Source organism: Sapajus apella, unplaced genomic scaffold (genome assembly GCF_009761245.1).
Source record: "Sapajus apella isolate SASKATOON/1434 unplaced genomic scaffold, GSC_monkey_1.0 scaffold53, whole genome shotgun sequence".
Taxonomy (NCBI): domain Eukaryota; kingdom Metazoa; phylum Chordata; class Mammalia; order Primates; family Cebidae; genus Sapajus; species Sapajus apella.
This window is the reverse complement of record NW_022436993.1, coordinates 2222097-2236279: the sequence shown is the minus strand read 5'-3', so window position 1 is coordinate 2236279 and position 14183 is coordinate 2222097. Positions and strand designations below refer to the sequence as shown.

Sequence of the window (14183 nt, the reverse complement as noted above, 5' to 3'; positions counted from 1 at the left end):
TCTTGAGCATAGGACATGAGCTTGACCTTCACTCCAACCTCCAGCTCTTGCCAGCGCCTTGGGACTTCCAGCATTTAACACGCATGGTCCACACATGAACTTTAACAATTAAGTGATGTATTTTTTGCTACTGTTTTCTCTCTTCTGTTTTTTCATTGATTGTATGCTAGGGGAGGATGAGAAGGCTTCACTCTTGCCTCGGTGATGCGGTATCAGCCTTTGGGAAGGCCCTGATGATTGACCAATACCATATGCTCTGGTTCCCTATTTATTTCACATACTTAATGCCTTTTCTCCAGCAAGACTGTGAGCTCCTTGCAGAGTCTAGCATGGTAATGAACACTTACTGATCTGATCTTTTAACATTTTATTTAGAATTTCTACTTGGATAACAGAGGAAAAAAAGAAAGCAAGGAAACTAGTGAGAAAATGAATGCTAAGAACAAGGAATCCTTACTTGAGGTAAGCTTAATTTTGCAGAGTGGAGGAAAAGAAAAGGATGTTTGCTGTATCTATTTTTTTTTAAGACAGAGTCTCACTCTGTTGCCCAGGATGGAGTACCGTGGTGCGATCTTAGTTCACTGCAACCTCTGTCTCCCAGGTTCAAGCAATTCTCCTGCCTCAGCTTCCCAAGTAGCTGGGATTACAGGTGCGTGTCACCACACCCAGCTAATTTTTGTTTTAGTAGAGACAGGATTTTATCATGTTGGCCAGGCTGGTCTCAAACTCTTGACCTCAGGTGATCAACTTGCCTCGGCCTCCCAAAGTGCTGGGATTATGAGCATGAGCCACCGCACCCAGCCTGCTGTGTCTATTTTTAAGTCATTTGCTTCCCAGAACAATGGAAAAACCTAAAGAAATACATTGAAATTTTAAGTTGGGGTGTTAAAATCAAATTATTACTAAATTATAGCTATTTAGATAATTCAACTGTTTTTCTTTTTTGAGTCATTTGTTAAAACACGTGGCTTTAGACAAATGAAGTTGGATTAGTAATTCTTGACTTTTAAGAAGACTTGGCAAATCCTCATAAAACCCATCTCCTAGCATGTCATATGTTTCATTATTTAAGTGCTCCACAGAAGTCAGACATAAAGATTTCCAAACCTCTTTAAAGGGACCTCTAAGATGCTCTCCCAACATCTTAGATGTGGTAAGAAGTGTGAGATTCGGAGTTAGGGACGTTACAGGAGGTGTCTCTGTCCAGCACAGTTCATGTGATAATGGACCAGTCCCTGCCCCAAGAACCTCAGTTTCTGAATTGTATTGAATCATCACGGAGATTCAGTGAGATGGGAAAAGCACTGTCGATTACCATACAGATGTCTGTGATGACCACTATTGAGGCATGTTCCAAAAGTACATTTGGCAATTGATTTTTTTGGAAACTTCTAGTGAGTTTTCACACAGTATCTATGCTAAAATGAAGGCTCTGAGCCTCTCATGGGGGCACGCACCTGTAATCCCAGCTACTCAGGAAGCTGCGGTGGGAGGATCGCTTGAGTCCAAGAGCTCAAGGCCAGCCTGGGCAACAGAGCAACAGCCAGTCTCAAAGGAAAATTAAAAAATAAAAAATCGAGGCTCTGTTTTCAGCACATAACGCAGTTGAAATGAGTGCCAGAACTCAAGTCACAAATGCCCATGCTAGAGCTGCCCGGATTGTTTTACCCTGAGACAATGCATGGACCTTTTCCTGAGTTAGTAAATTTTGGACCTCCCTTGAAAAATCAGAAGACCTGGTGATGCCCTCGGCCCAGTTCCCACCTGGAGACCAATTGGCTCATGCTGAAGAGCGCCCTCTCGTGTTTACTAAGGTTCCGCCCAGGTATTGCGCGTGTCTATTCCCTGCCTGCTTTCACAGCCCGGTGCCTAATGAAGCAGCTACCAGAACCAGCTGCCACTCCCAAGAGCCTGAGCTCAGGTGTTGCCGGTTCTGTTCCTAGGAGCATGCGCACAGTGGGCATTTCCCAGGGAGGCCAAACAGGATAGTCCTTGTTCCAGGACCTCAGCAATGTTTTACAGCTGGATGTAAAAGAAAATACAAAGCATGCTATGCTATGAAAAATCAGCAATATCCTGCTGTCTAACTGGGGTCAAAATTCTGAATTTAAGAGATTATTAACAGGACGACTAATACTAGCCAATTTTGGAGAGAAATTGGGGAGTGTGAACAATAATGTTTTCCAGCTCTACTACCTAAAAATGTATTTGGAGGATGCAAAATTCAGTAATTTTGCATTTATTGAACTAAATGAGAGGATATTGAGAGTCATAAAAAGAAAGCAAAAAAAAGTTTGAATATTTGAGTTGTAAAATAGAATAATATATAATTGTATTCTATTGCTTTTAAAAACAAAATTTATTAATAATTATATAATTCTATGCAACTTTTGAGATTTAAAAATCTACATCTAGAAGATGTGCTTTGTTATTCTTTTCTGATACTCATATATTAATAACTGCCTTCTTCCTTCTTTGAAAAGAAAACTATTCCAAGAATAAAATATTGACTTATTTATTTGATTATTTTTATTTTTAATTTTTCTGGGTACATAGTAGCATATATATTTATGGGGTACATGATATATTTTGATACAGGCATACAATGTGACATAAACACATCATGGAGAATGGGCTATTCATCTCCTCAAGCATTTACCCTTAGTGTTACAAACAATCCAATTACACTCTTTTAGTTATTTTTAAATGCCCAATTAAGTTATTGACGATAGCCACCCTGCTGTGCTTTCAAATAGCAGGGCTTATTCATTCCTTCTATTTATTTGTACCCATTAACTGTCCTCCCTGATTTTGTGTGTAGAATTATATATAATAATTGTTCCATTTACCAGCAATGAAACAGTAACTTTTTTACTTATCAGGAAAGTAATACTTTTTCTATCTTCCATTTTATAATAACATGAATCACTTTTATTAAATGCTGACTTTTACGATATCCCAAGACTGTGCTCACAACCTACCTTATGAAGTGGGCTATTGTTATTCAGTTTTGACAAGTAAGTGGACTGAGGTTTAATGGCCCATGGTTGCTGAGCTAAGTGGTGAGGCGGACTTGAAGTCTAACTCAGGAGCCAGGATTCTTGATAGATATGTTATTCTCCCTGTCTTCTGGTAAGTATCATATAATATAAAAATATGCATTCAATCAGAGTTGTACACAAAATTGACTTTTAGTTTAAAAGCTAATTCGCAAGCTTGTTTAAATGTGAATAAAAATGTATGCTTTATCTTTCGTGTGCATCTTACGTCGTTGGAATCTCAATTTCAGGAAAGTTTCTGTGGAACATCTGTCATTGTACCAGAACTGGAAGGAGCTCTTTATTTGAAAGAAGATGGAAAGAAATCCTGGAAAAGGCGCTATTTTCTTTTACGGGCTTCTGGAATTTATTATGTACCCAAAGGAAAGACTAAGGTCAGAAAAAAAAAAAAAAGCACTTAGCAATAAACCATTTTATGAAAGTGAAACTAAAGAAATCCTCAGGTAGCAAGTTAAATATATTCTCTGTTGCTGTGGGTTCCATAATCCTGCAGCATGTATACAAATAGGACAGTAATACTGAAATCTTTTTTATTTTTGCCGTAATTCTCTTGAAGGGAAAATTATTTTATCTATTTTAAAGTCTGGTTTCAAAAATGATGGCAAAAGCACTTTTCTAGAGATTATTTTGTTACTTTACCTATTTCCAAGGACTTTTCTTCACCCCTGTTGTTCTATAGGCATTATAGTTAAATTTCTTTTATCTGGAATCATATAGGTTTTAGAAGTCTTGATAAGATTTTCTTTTTTTCTTTTTTGAGACAGAGTCTCACTCTAATCCACAGCCTGGGGTGCAGTGGCATGATCTTGACTAACTGCAACCTCCGCCTCCCAGGCTCAAGCCATCCTCCCCCCTCAGCCTCCCAAGTAGCTGAGACTACAGGGACATGCAACAACACCCAGCTAATTTTTTTAATATTTTTTGTAGAGATGGGGTTTCACCATGTTGCTTAGGCTGGTCTTGAACTCCTGAACTCAAGCAATCTACACACCTCAACCTCCCAACGTGCTGGGATTACAAGCATGAGTCACCGCACCCAGCTCTTGACTAGATTTTGCTTGAGATTTTAGCCCTTAGACTCTGAATTTTTAAATTGTTCTCTGAGGTGTACTCTATGAATTTCCCTGCCTGATTTTAACAGGGTATTTTAGACATCATTTAACTTTTACTTGGTGATTTGGGATTATTGCCTCAAATTTATAAGTATGCACTAAATTATTCCTTGAAATGTAGTTTTATCTCTTATTGTGACCATCAGCTTTCTCTAAGACCTTTCTTAGAGGATTGTGACATTTTCATCTTTGGTTCACCTTTAATATATCTCTAATCTGTATCTTGGGTAAGCAGAAGCATTTGCCTTCCCTTCCAAATGCAGGGCACCACCAATGGTGTGTTTATGCATTGCAGGATTCCTCTGATAAAGCATAACTCATACTTCCAAGCCAATGAAGTCATCGTGAACATCCAGGTCTGCTACCTCTAGTAAGGAGACTCTTGTCTCTGTTGGAAGGCAGGAGGGGCACTATGGCTAACTCTTGTTCCAGGGTAGCTACTGTTCTCCTTAGCCTCTTCCACTCCCAGCCTTAGCTCTGATTCCTTCCCAACTCTGCTATCTCATTCCAATCCCTCACTGGGCACCGCACAGCTGATCCACAAACAATTTGTTTTCTTTTAGAAATTTTTATGTCTCAGTCATTTAAATATAAATGATACATATAAATAAGCAAATAACAAATGATATACTCTGTGATGAGAATTAAAAGTGTTTACATTTGGCTGGGTGTGGTGGTTCATGCCTGTAGTCCCAGCATTTTGGGAGGCTGAAGCAGGTGAATCATTTGAGGCCAGGAGTTCTAGACCAGCCTGGCCAACATGGTGAAACCTTATCTCTACTAAAAATAAAATTAGCCAGGTGTGGTGGCACACTTGTAATCCCAGCTACTCGGGAGGCTGAGGCAGGAGAACTACTTGAACTGGGAAGTGGAGGTTGCAGTGTGCTGAGATCATGCCAATGCACTTCAGCCTGGGAGAAAGAGCAAGACTATGTCTTTTAAAAAAATGTTTACATTAGAGTTGGACAAGAATACTTTCTGTCACTGTTACCATTAACACTGGGTTGAGGAAGTAACTAGTACATTAAAGAAAAGAATAATAAGTATGACTGACAGAAAAGAAGAGGCAAAGACTGATTTTTCACAGTTGGCATGATTATCTATCCAGCAATATGAGACACTGAACTGAAAAACTGTTAGAACCAAATAAATGTATTAACTAAGAAAGTTTCTCTTTATACATATGATATGCAAACTAAATAAAATGCAAAAGAATCTATACAGTCTAGAAACAAAAAATGCAAAACATCTAACAATAAACAAGGAATGTTCAAGAGCTGTATGATATAAACATAAACTTGAATAAGAGAAGTGAAGTAGAACTGAATCAGAAGAAAGGTACCATGTTGCTGGCCAGGCGCAGTGGCTCACACCTGTAATCCCAGCACTTTGGGAGGCTGAGGCAGGCGGATCACAAAGTCAAGACACCGAGACCATTCTGGCCAACATGGTGAAACCCCATCTATACTAAAAATATTTTAAAATTAGCTGGGTGTGTTGGTGCACACTCATAATCCCAACTACCTGGGAGGCTGAGGCAGGAGAATCACTTGAACCAGGAGGTGGAGGTTGCGGTGAGCGAAGATCGCACCATTGCACTCCAGCCTGGCAACAGAGTGAGACTCCGTCTTGAAAAAAAGAAATACGGGCCGGGCGCGGTGGCTCACGCTTGTAATCCCAGCACTTTGGGAGGCCGAGGCGGGTGGATCATGAGGTCAAGAGATCGAGACCATCCTGGTCAACATGGTGAAACCCCGTCTCTACTAAAAATACAAAAATTAGCCAGGCATGGTGGCGCACGCCTGTAGTCCCAGCTACTCGGGAGGCTGAGGCAGGAGAATTGCTTGAACCCAGGAGGCGGAGGTTGCGGTGAGCCAAGATCACGCCATTGCACTCCAGCCTGGGTAACAAGAGCAAAACTCCGTCTCAAAAAAAAAAAAAAAAAAATACCATGTTGGTAAATGAAAAGTTATTAATTCTTCCCAGTTTTCTGTAAATTTAATGAATGTTTAATAAAAATATCAATTGGATTTATTTACTTGAAATTCACAAACCGATTCTAAAATTCATGGGAAAAAGACACTGTTCCAAAATAGACCCCCCCAAAATTGCAGAGAACATCAAGGTAGATCTAATGTACCATGTCAAAACATTAAATAAAAACAGTACAGCTAGAGACAAACAGGTCGACAGACAGCCATCTAATATAAGAGAAGTTAAAGTTAGAATTTTATATGATAGCAGTGGGTAAAGAATGTGGTATTCAGTGAATAGCGTTGAAATAACTGTATATCCATTTAGAAATACGATTTCCTACCTCAATCCATGTACCAAATCAAATTCTTGACTGATTAAAATATCTTTAGAGAAAATTAGTATAAAATCCTAGAAGAAAATAGAGGTCAGCTGGGTGCAGTGGCTCATGCCTGTAATCCCAGCACTCTGGGAAGCCCAGGCAGAAGCATCACTTAAGCCCAGGAGTTCAAGACCAGCCTGAGAAACATAAGGAGAACCTGTCTCTACAAAAAAATATTTAAAAAAAAAAAAAAAAAAAGCGGGAATGGTGGTACATTCCTGTAGTCCCAGCTACTTGAGAGACTGATGGGGGAGGATCTCTTGAGCCCGTGCCACTGCACTGCAGCTTAAGTGGCAGAATGAGACCCTGAAAAAAAAAAAAAAAGAAAGAGGGAAGGAAGGAAGGGAGGAAGGGAGGGAGGGAGGGGAAAATATAGGTTAATGTTTTCATAATTTGGGGCTGGGGAAAGCTTTCTTAAGCAAGACTAAAAACTCAAAATTATAACAGAAAAAATGGACAGATTTGACCTTATAAAGCTATTTTTAATTCCTTGTGGCCAAAGATAACAAACAAGAAGTTAAAGACTGACTACAGTCAGAGAGTATATTTGCAATATGTATAAACAAGTCTGAATATTTCATAGATTGTGACTAATATGCATTATTTTGTTACTTAAGTGTCCATTAGATATAAAGACTTCAACAAATCAATAAGAAAAAGAGAAACATACAGCCGGGCATGGTGGCTCACACCTGTAATCTCAGCACTTTGGGAGGCCGAAGCGGGTGGATCACTTGAGGTCAGGAGTTCAAAACCAGCCTGTCCAACATGGAGAAACCCCGTTTCTACTAAAAATACAAAATTAGCCAGGAATGATGGTACATGCCTGTGATCCCAGCCTTGGAAGGCTGAGGCAGGAGAATCGCTTGAACCTGGGAGACGGAGGTTGTAGTGAGCCAAGATTGTGCCACTGCACTCCAGCCTGAGCAACAAGAGCAAAACTCCATCTCAAAAAAATATAAATAAATAAATAAATAAGATAAACATACTTATAGAAAAATGGCAAAGCTTTTAAAGGGAAAATTTACAGAAAAAGAAGTACCAGTAGTCACTGCGTAGCTAAAAGTTGCTCTGTCTCATTAGTGATCAGGGAAATGTAAATTAAACATGAGATTGAGAAAATAAATAATATTGATAATATTCCAATTTTTGGTGGAATTGGGTAAGAAAAAGGGACACTCACACCTGTGAGGTTAGAATAGAAACTCATTCAGCCAAATTGCAAAACAATTTAGCAAAATCTATGTAAATGTAAAAGAGAATAATAATCCTTAAAAATGCCAACTCTATGCTTGACAAATCTATTCCACAGAAATATTTGTTCATATGCACAGTAGTTTTTTAATAGCTAAATATTGAAATAACTTCTAATCCTCTGTAGAATAGTTAAATAAATCGTTACGCCTATACAGTAGAATTCCCTGCAGCCATAAAATGAATATCATGTATTAATTCATGTGTCTTGACATAGAAAGATTCCTAGATGCACTGTTAAGAAAAAGAAGGTAGGGCACAGTGGCTCATGCCTGTAATCTCAAAGCTTTGGGAGGCCAAAGAAGGCAGATCGTTCGAGCTCAGGAATTCAAGAACAGCCTGGGCAACGTGGCTAAATAGAATAGAATAAAATAGAATACTACCAAACTATTAACTATGGCATCTTTGGAGAAAAGAACAAAATAAGAAAAAGAGTTGGTGAAGGAAAATGTGCATTTTATTATATATTTTTAATTGTGACTAATATGCATTATTTTGTAACTTAAAAATGTAAACTTTGAATATCCAGAAGAAAATATCTTGTAAGAACAGAATGTACAGGCATATGTAAAGAAATAATTGTGCACTAAGGTGTAAATAGTTCTGCCCTCTATTCTTTATTCACTAACTAGGTAAAAACTTGTGGAAGGTGAAAGAAAAAAATAATGGAAGAAATTTGTAATTGAAGTGTAACCAAATATGTAGATTACAGGCTGCAGCCTTCACAACGTCCATTATCCGTGGAGGAGAGGTCTCTGTTTCCATGGTAACACCGCCTGCAGTAGAGAGAATTTGTAGAAATCCTTTTTCTCAGGAGGAAGTGCATGAAGTGTGTGCTAATTTGCTGAGCATAAGTTTGTCTCTCATTGTTCGTCCTGAGGGGGACTTTTTTTTAATGCTCAATCACAAAATCCATCACTGACTTAAAATGGCAAAAGCCAAAATGAAATTTCTGGCTAAGTGGTCACCTTGTCTTGACTGGCTCGATAATATGACATCTCAAGGACAGTCCATTCTGACTCTGGGAGTCCCCAGTCAGGCATTAGAACAGCAGTATAATCTTTCACTTGTCACTTTCTAGGTCAGTGACACAGATTTTCCTTGGCCGTATTCTTTTTTAAAAATTAATTTTATTTTTTGATTGACAAATAATAATTGTACATGTGCCTAACGTACATAGTGATGTTTTGATACATATAATATACGGTGATCAGATCAGGGTAATTAGCACATCCATCATCTCAAACATTTGTCATTTCTTTGTGTTGGGAACATTCAATATCTTTCATATTGGGAAAGATTTACGCATAGATCTTACGAAATTGTCCCCAAATTTGGCTGTCTCCATTTCCATTCCAACCTTTCAGGCTTGTCTTTGAGAAAATCTATACATGGCAGATGTTTATATAAATTACCTAAAAGTCAATATTTTCTTTACTAAAACGTAATCCTTAGTTGTGCCATCAAGAACAACTAAGAAAAACTGCTAACTGTCATCTCAGTTGAAGTGACTCTTTTTCCTGCTTTTCAGACATCTCGAGATCTGGCATGTTTCATACAGTTTGAAAATGTCAACATTTACTACGGGACTCAGCATAAAATGAAATATAAAGCACCCACTGACTACTGCTTTGTTTTAAAGGTATGTTGTAAGAAGTCATTCGTTTAGATTTATAAGCAATTTGAGACAATTTTTTTTAAAGAAGAAAATGCTAAATGTTATATAGTTAACTAAATGTGTAACATAATAAAAATTGTTTAACCAAAATAGGAATGGGGGAAACATTTCTATCAGCTTGGGGCATTTTCCCCAATGCCTCCTATCTGAACCTAAAACTTTCAGGTAAACCTGTCTGGGGATTTCTTCACTTCTGAAAAATGGAAATTCCACATTTTAAACAAACTAATTTATTATTTTATTGATAAGACGAAAAAAAGTTTTCAGTTCTTTATTTACTGGGCTCATACCACCATAAGAAGTTTTTAGAAATTAGAAACTTGCCAACATTTCCTAGAAAATCTATAGAAAATAGCCAAAAAAATATGTTTTAATTACTGAGTCATGACATTTAAGGTGTATATTGTCAAAAGGCAATATGTATTATCAAATGTTAGATATGGTTTACATTTTTTTGAGACAGAGTCTCACTATGACACCCAGGCTGGAGTGCAGTGGTGCAGTCATAGCTCACTGCAGCCTCAGCCTCCCACACTCAAGCAATTCTCCTGCCTTAGCCTCTCAAGTAGCTGGGACTACAGGCACTAAAGACAGGGCTTTACCATATTACCCAGGCTGGTCTCAAACTCCTGGGCTCAGGTGATCCACTTATCTTGAGCTCCCAAACTGTTGGGATTACAGGCATGAGCCGCCACTCCTGGCCAATTTACATTTTCAAAAATTAGAATCTCAGATCGGTCTAATCAGGAGATGGGTTATTACAGCCACACATGTGGTGTTGTTTTTCTGTATGCCTACAGAACTCTGGATTGAGGACTAGGGTACGTTTTTGTCTGTGTTTCTTTTTAGTCAAAAATAATAATCAGGCCAAGTCAATTGTATTTAGTAATTTTGACTCCCTGAACAATTACAATCACTTATTGTAATCATCAAATAATAATTGGTCGAAATTCTTGGCTTCATCATGGACTCAGGATATTGAATGATTTTCATTCAGATGTTTTAGACTTTTTCTTTTTTAAATTGCTAAGCATCCACTTAGTTATTTACAGATAATATTAATAATAAAAGCCACTATACTAGCCCAGTCAGCCTGATACTGCCCCAGTGGTTCTCAACCAGGCATTTTGCCTCCAAGGGTCATTTGGCCAACTTTAAAGACGTTTTTGATTGTCATAGCTTGGGGGATGGAACGGGGACTACTGACATCTAGTAGGCCAGGCGTGCTGCTTAATAACTTGCAGTGCACAAGAAAATCCCCCCACCAAAGACTTCCCTGGCCCCCAGTGTCAACAGTGCGGCTGCCAAGAACCCTGCCCTACACAGAAGAGCCCCAAACAATGACCATGTAGTCACTGGAGGCAGGGAGAAGGCTGGATCCATTCGCTCACTCATACATTTACTCATTTAATATTTGTTAAATGATGGCTGGGTGCAGTGGCTCACACCTGTAATCCCAGCATTGTGGGAAGTCAAGGTGGATGGTTCATTTGAGGCCAGGGATTCTAGACCAGCCTGGCCAACATGGTGAAACTGTGTCTCTACTAAAAATACAAAAAGTAGCTGGGTGTGGTGGCACACGCCTGTAGTCCCAGCTACTCAGGAGGCTGGGGTAGGAAAATCGCTTGAACCTGGGAAGTGGAGGTTGCAGTGAACTGGGATCACACCACTGCACTCCAGCATGGGTGACAGAGAGAGACTCTCCCTCAAAATAAAAAAAAGAAAAAAATATATTGGTTGAATGACAAGGATTATTATTTTTTTCACTTGGAACAGTGATGGGAATGGGGCAGTGAAAACAATACAACAATCCCTGTCTTCATGGAGCTTAAAAATGGCAAAGAACAAAAAATAATGTGATGTTAAGTAATAAAAAGGAGCAATAGGAAGCAGGGCTAGGGCCAGGGCTCCTTTGGATGGGATGTTCACAGGAAGGCTCTCCAAGGAAGTGACATTTGACAAAAGATGTGAATGAAGTGAGGGAGCAAGAATGACCTGCAGTACAAGCCCTCCAGGAATAAGAACGGGAAGGGCAAACCACTGAGGCGAGGGAGGAACAGAGATGAGGAGCATGCCCTGCCTGCCTCTGGTCCTCGCACCTCCTTGTCTGTTCCTGATATAGGAAAAATGAGAATGAAGGCAGCTGGGCGTGGTGGTTCATGCCTGTATCTCAGCACTTTGGGAGGCTGAGGCGGGTGGATCATGAGGTCAGAAATTCAAGACCAGCCTGACCAAGATGGTGAAACTCCGTTTCTACTAAAAATATGGTGCCAGGCGCCTGTAATCCCAGCTAATCAGGAGGCTGAGGGCAGAGAATTGCTTGAACCCAGGAGGCGGAGGTTGCAGTGAGCCGAGATCGCACCACTGCACTTCAGCCTGGGCAACAGTGATACTCTGCCTCAACAACAATAACAAAAAAGAATAATGACAAGCACTTCTATAGCATTTTCTTTATAGATGTGGAATGTGTGCAGAGAGACTCCCTAGCCAGGAAGTGGCCAAGTCAGGATGGGAACCCAGGCAGTGTGGTTCGGAGACCATTCTCTCAGACACTGTTTCTTGGGCCGCCAGAGATCTGAACACGAAGCATCTCACGCTACCCTGTCCCTCCCACAATGCCACCTGCCCTTGAGCCGTGTCTTCTCATGTTTGGAATCCTAAGACCTCGATAAATCACCAAAATGGAGGTCCTAGTTTCCACATGGACATTTCAACACAATTCATTGCCAAAGCGTTGCCCACACTTCTTAGATCAGGAGAAGGTTTTGGAGAAAATTTCTGAAATGCCAATCAGTAAACCAGCTGAATCAGTCACTGGAGACTCACAAAAAATGCAGGTTCCTGGGCTCTGGGCCCACTAAATCAAAATAATGATGGAAGCTGGGGTTAGGGTTAGGGTTTAAGGAGGGAGCCTAGGAATCTTTATTTTTCCTAAGCATGGTCAAGTTTTGTACTGAGGGTTAGAATGCATCCTCACTCTAACCATCAGTAGTCAGGGCTTAGCTGGTGATGAAATGGCCTTCAGAGTGGGCAGACAGGATGGAAGTCTAGCAGAAGGAAGCAGGAGCCAAACCAGGGCTGGGGTCCAGAAACCAGAGCAGGGATGTCTGCCAAAAAAAGGCAAGGTCTCTGACTAGAGGTTCCCAGGATGGAGATTTAGACCCAGTGAACAGAGCAGGGACTCAGTTTCTCAAACTGACACATAAGTTTGGGACTAGGACCTACAGCTGGCAGGACTTGAACTGTCTGACCTAGAACATAAGGTTATCCTGGGATTACTCCAAGAACAGCAATGCTAATTCCCAGAGTATTCAACTAGAATTTCTAAAAATCCCTACTATCCAAGGCCTGGGTCTTCAAGAGAGAGTTGAGGATCTCCCCAAAGGAGAGAGAGGGGCTCAGAGGTGGAGAACCCAGCAGGGCTAATGAATCTGGGAGCAAGAGTCATGAGCAACCCTTCCAGAATGTGCATTTCCTTTTTTCTCAGGATGATGCTCAGTTCTGTTCTAAAGCCAGTTTCCTTATGTGCAATCACCCTGCTCATTTTGTTCTTAAGCATGCTTCTCAGTTCCTTCCCAAAATACTGAGAATTTTTATTTATTTGCTGAGTAAAGGGTATGTTGAGATTTAGAGAACAAATTTGTTTATTATGAACATAATTTGTTCATGAAGATTTTGGTCACTTATTTGCCTTTTTGTCTGCTGTTTTAAAAAAATAAAAATAAAAACTCTTGCTTGCTATTCTTTGAGACGTGGGTTTCACCGCCCCGGAGGTCTGACCTGCAAGACCTGACTCAACGACGGATGAATGAATGCACTTTCTTTTTTTTTTTTTTTTTTTTTTGAGACGGAGTTTCACTCTTGTGAATGCACTTTCACCCCATTACAGTGTTTCAAAGGGGCTAGGGAATGGCCGCTGGCTGCTTTCAGAGAGCCAACACAACCAATCGACCTAGATTCCCTGTTCATCCACACATTTATTCCCTAGATGTTACAACAGAGGTTCTAAGTTAACACACTTGTGCATAATTAACAGGGTTAAGAGAATGGTGTCACAACTGGTAAAAGCTTTTGGTTCCAGGGCCCAGAACAAATGCAATTAACAGGTAATTCCCCTTCATCCTCCCAGAGAGACCACTCAGCACAAAATTAACATGAGTAAACAGTTAGAGTGTAGACAAATGGGCGTGGGATAAGGCCTTTTGATCAGTCTCTAATCTCCTTCCTATGCTAATATTAAAGAGGTGGCTGCCTTCAACCTGCCGCAAGAAAATCTTTTGGCCTTCCAAAAGGCTTGAGACTAATCTATCACTTTCCCTGATATATCTTTAATGTTTTCTGTAATATTTTGCCAACCACCCCGAGTGAATCTCATCATTCTTTATTACGGCTAGCCGATTTCCAAAATGCAAAGAATGTGTGTGTAGATTGCAAGAGGGATTTAGGATACTGGAAGACCTGTTAACAGATTGCACAATTTCATGGCTTGATACGTCCAGGCCAAAGTTTCCTCTTCAATATGAGCTTGATGACTATGGCTGTTCATGACAGTTGCTGTCAGAAGGATTGGAGTCCAAGTCCTGGCCCTGTCATCTAGTAACTGAGTCAACTATTGAGATGCTAAGCCTTATTGCATCATCTTCAAGAGATAAGAGTGCCCAGCCCTTCTCTTGAGAATTAAATATGATATGCTTATAAAATCATGAGTGCAATGTCTAGAAACA

At 39.9% G+C, this 14183-nt stretch overlaps 1 protein-coding gene across 1 annotated transcript in view; it reads left to right on the top strand.

Moving 5' to 3' along the window:
- Positions 1-14183, top strand: part of APBB1IP (amyloid beta precursor protein binding family B member 1 interacting protein) — a 120427-nt gene that overhangs the window by 90091 nt on the left and 16153 nt on the right. The window contains exons 9-11 of the mRNA XM_032243826.1: positions 376-462; positions 3290-3433; positions 9313-9423. Coding sequence (XP_032099717.1) covers positions 376-462; positions 3290-3433; positions 9313-9423 — 342 coding nt within the window. The remainder of the gene's footprint in view (positions 1-375; positions 463-3289; positions 3434-9312; positions 9424-14183) is intronic.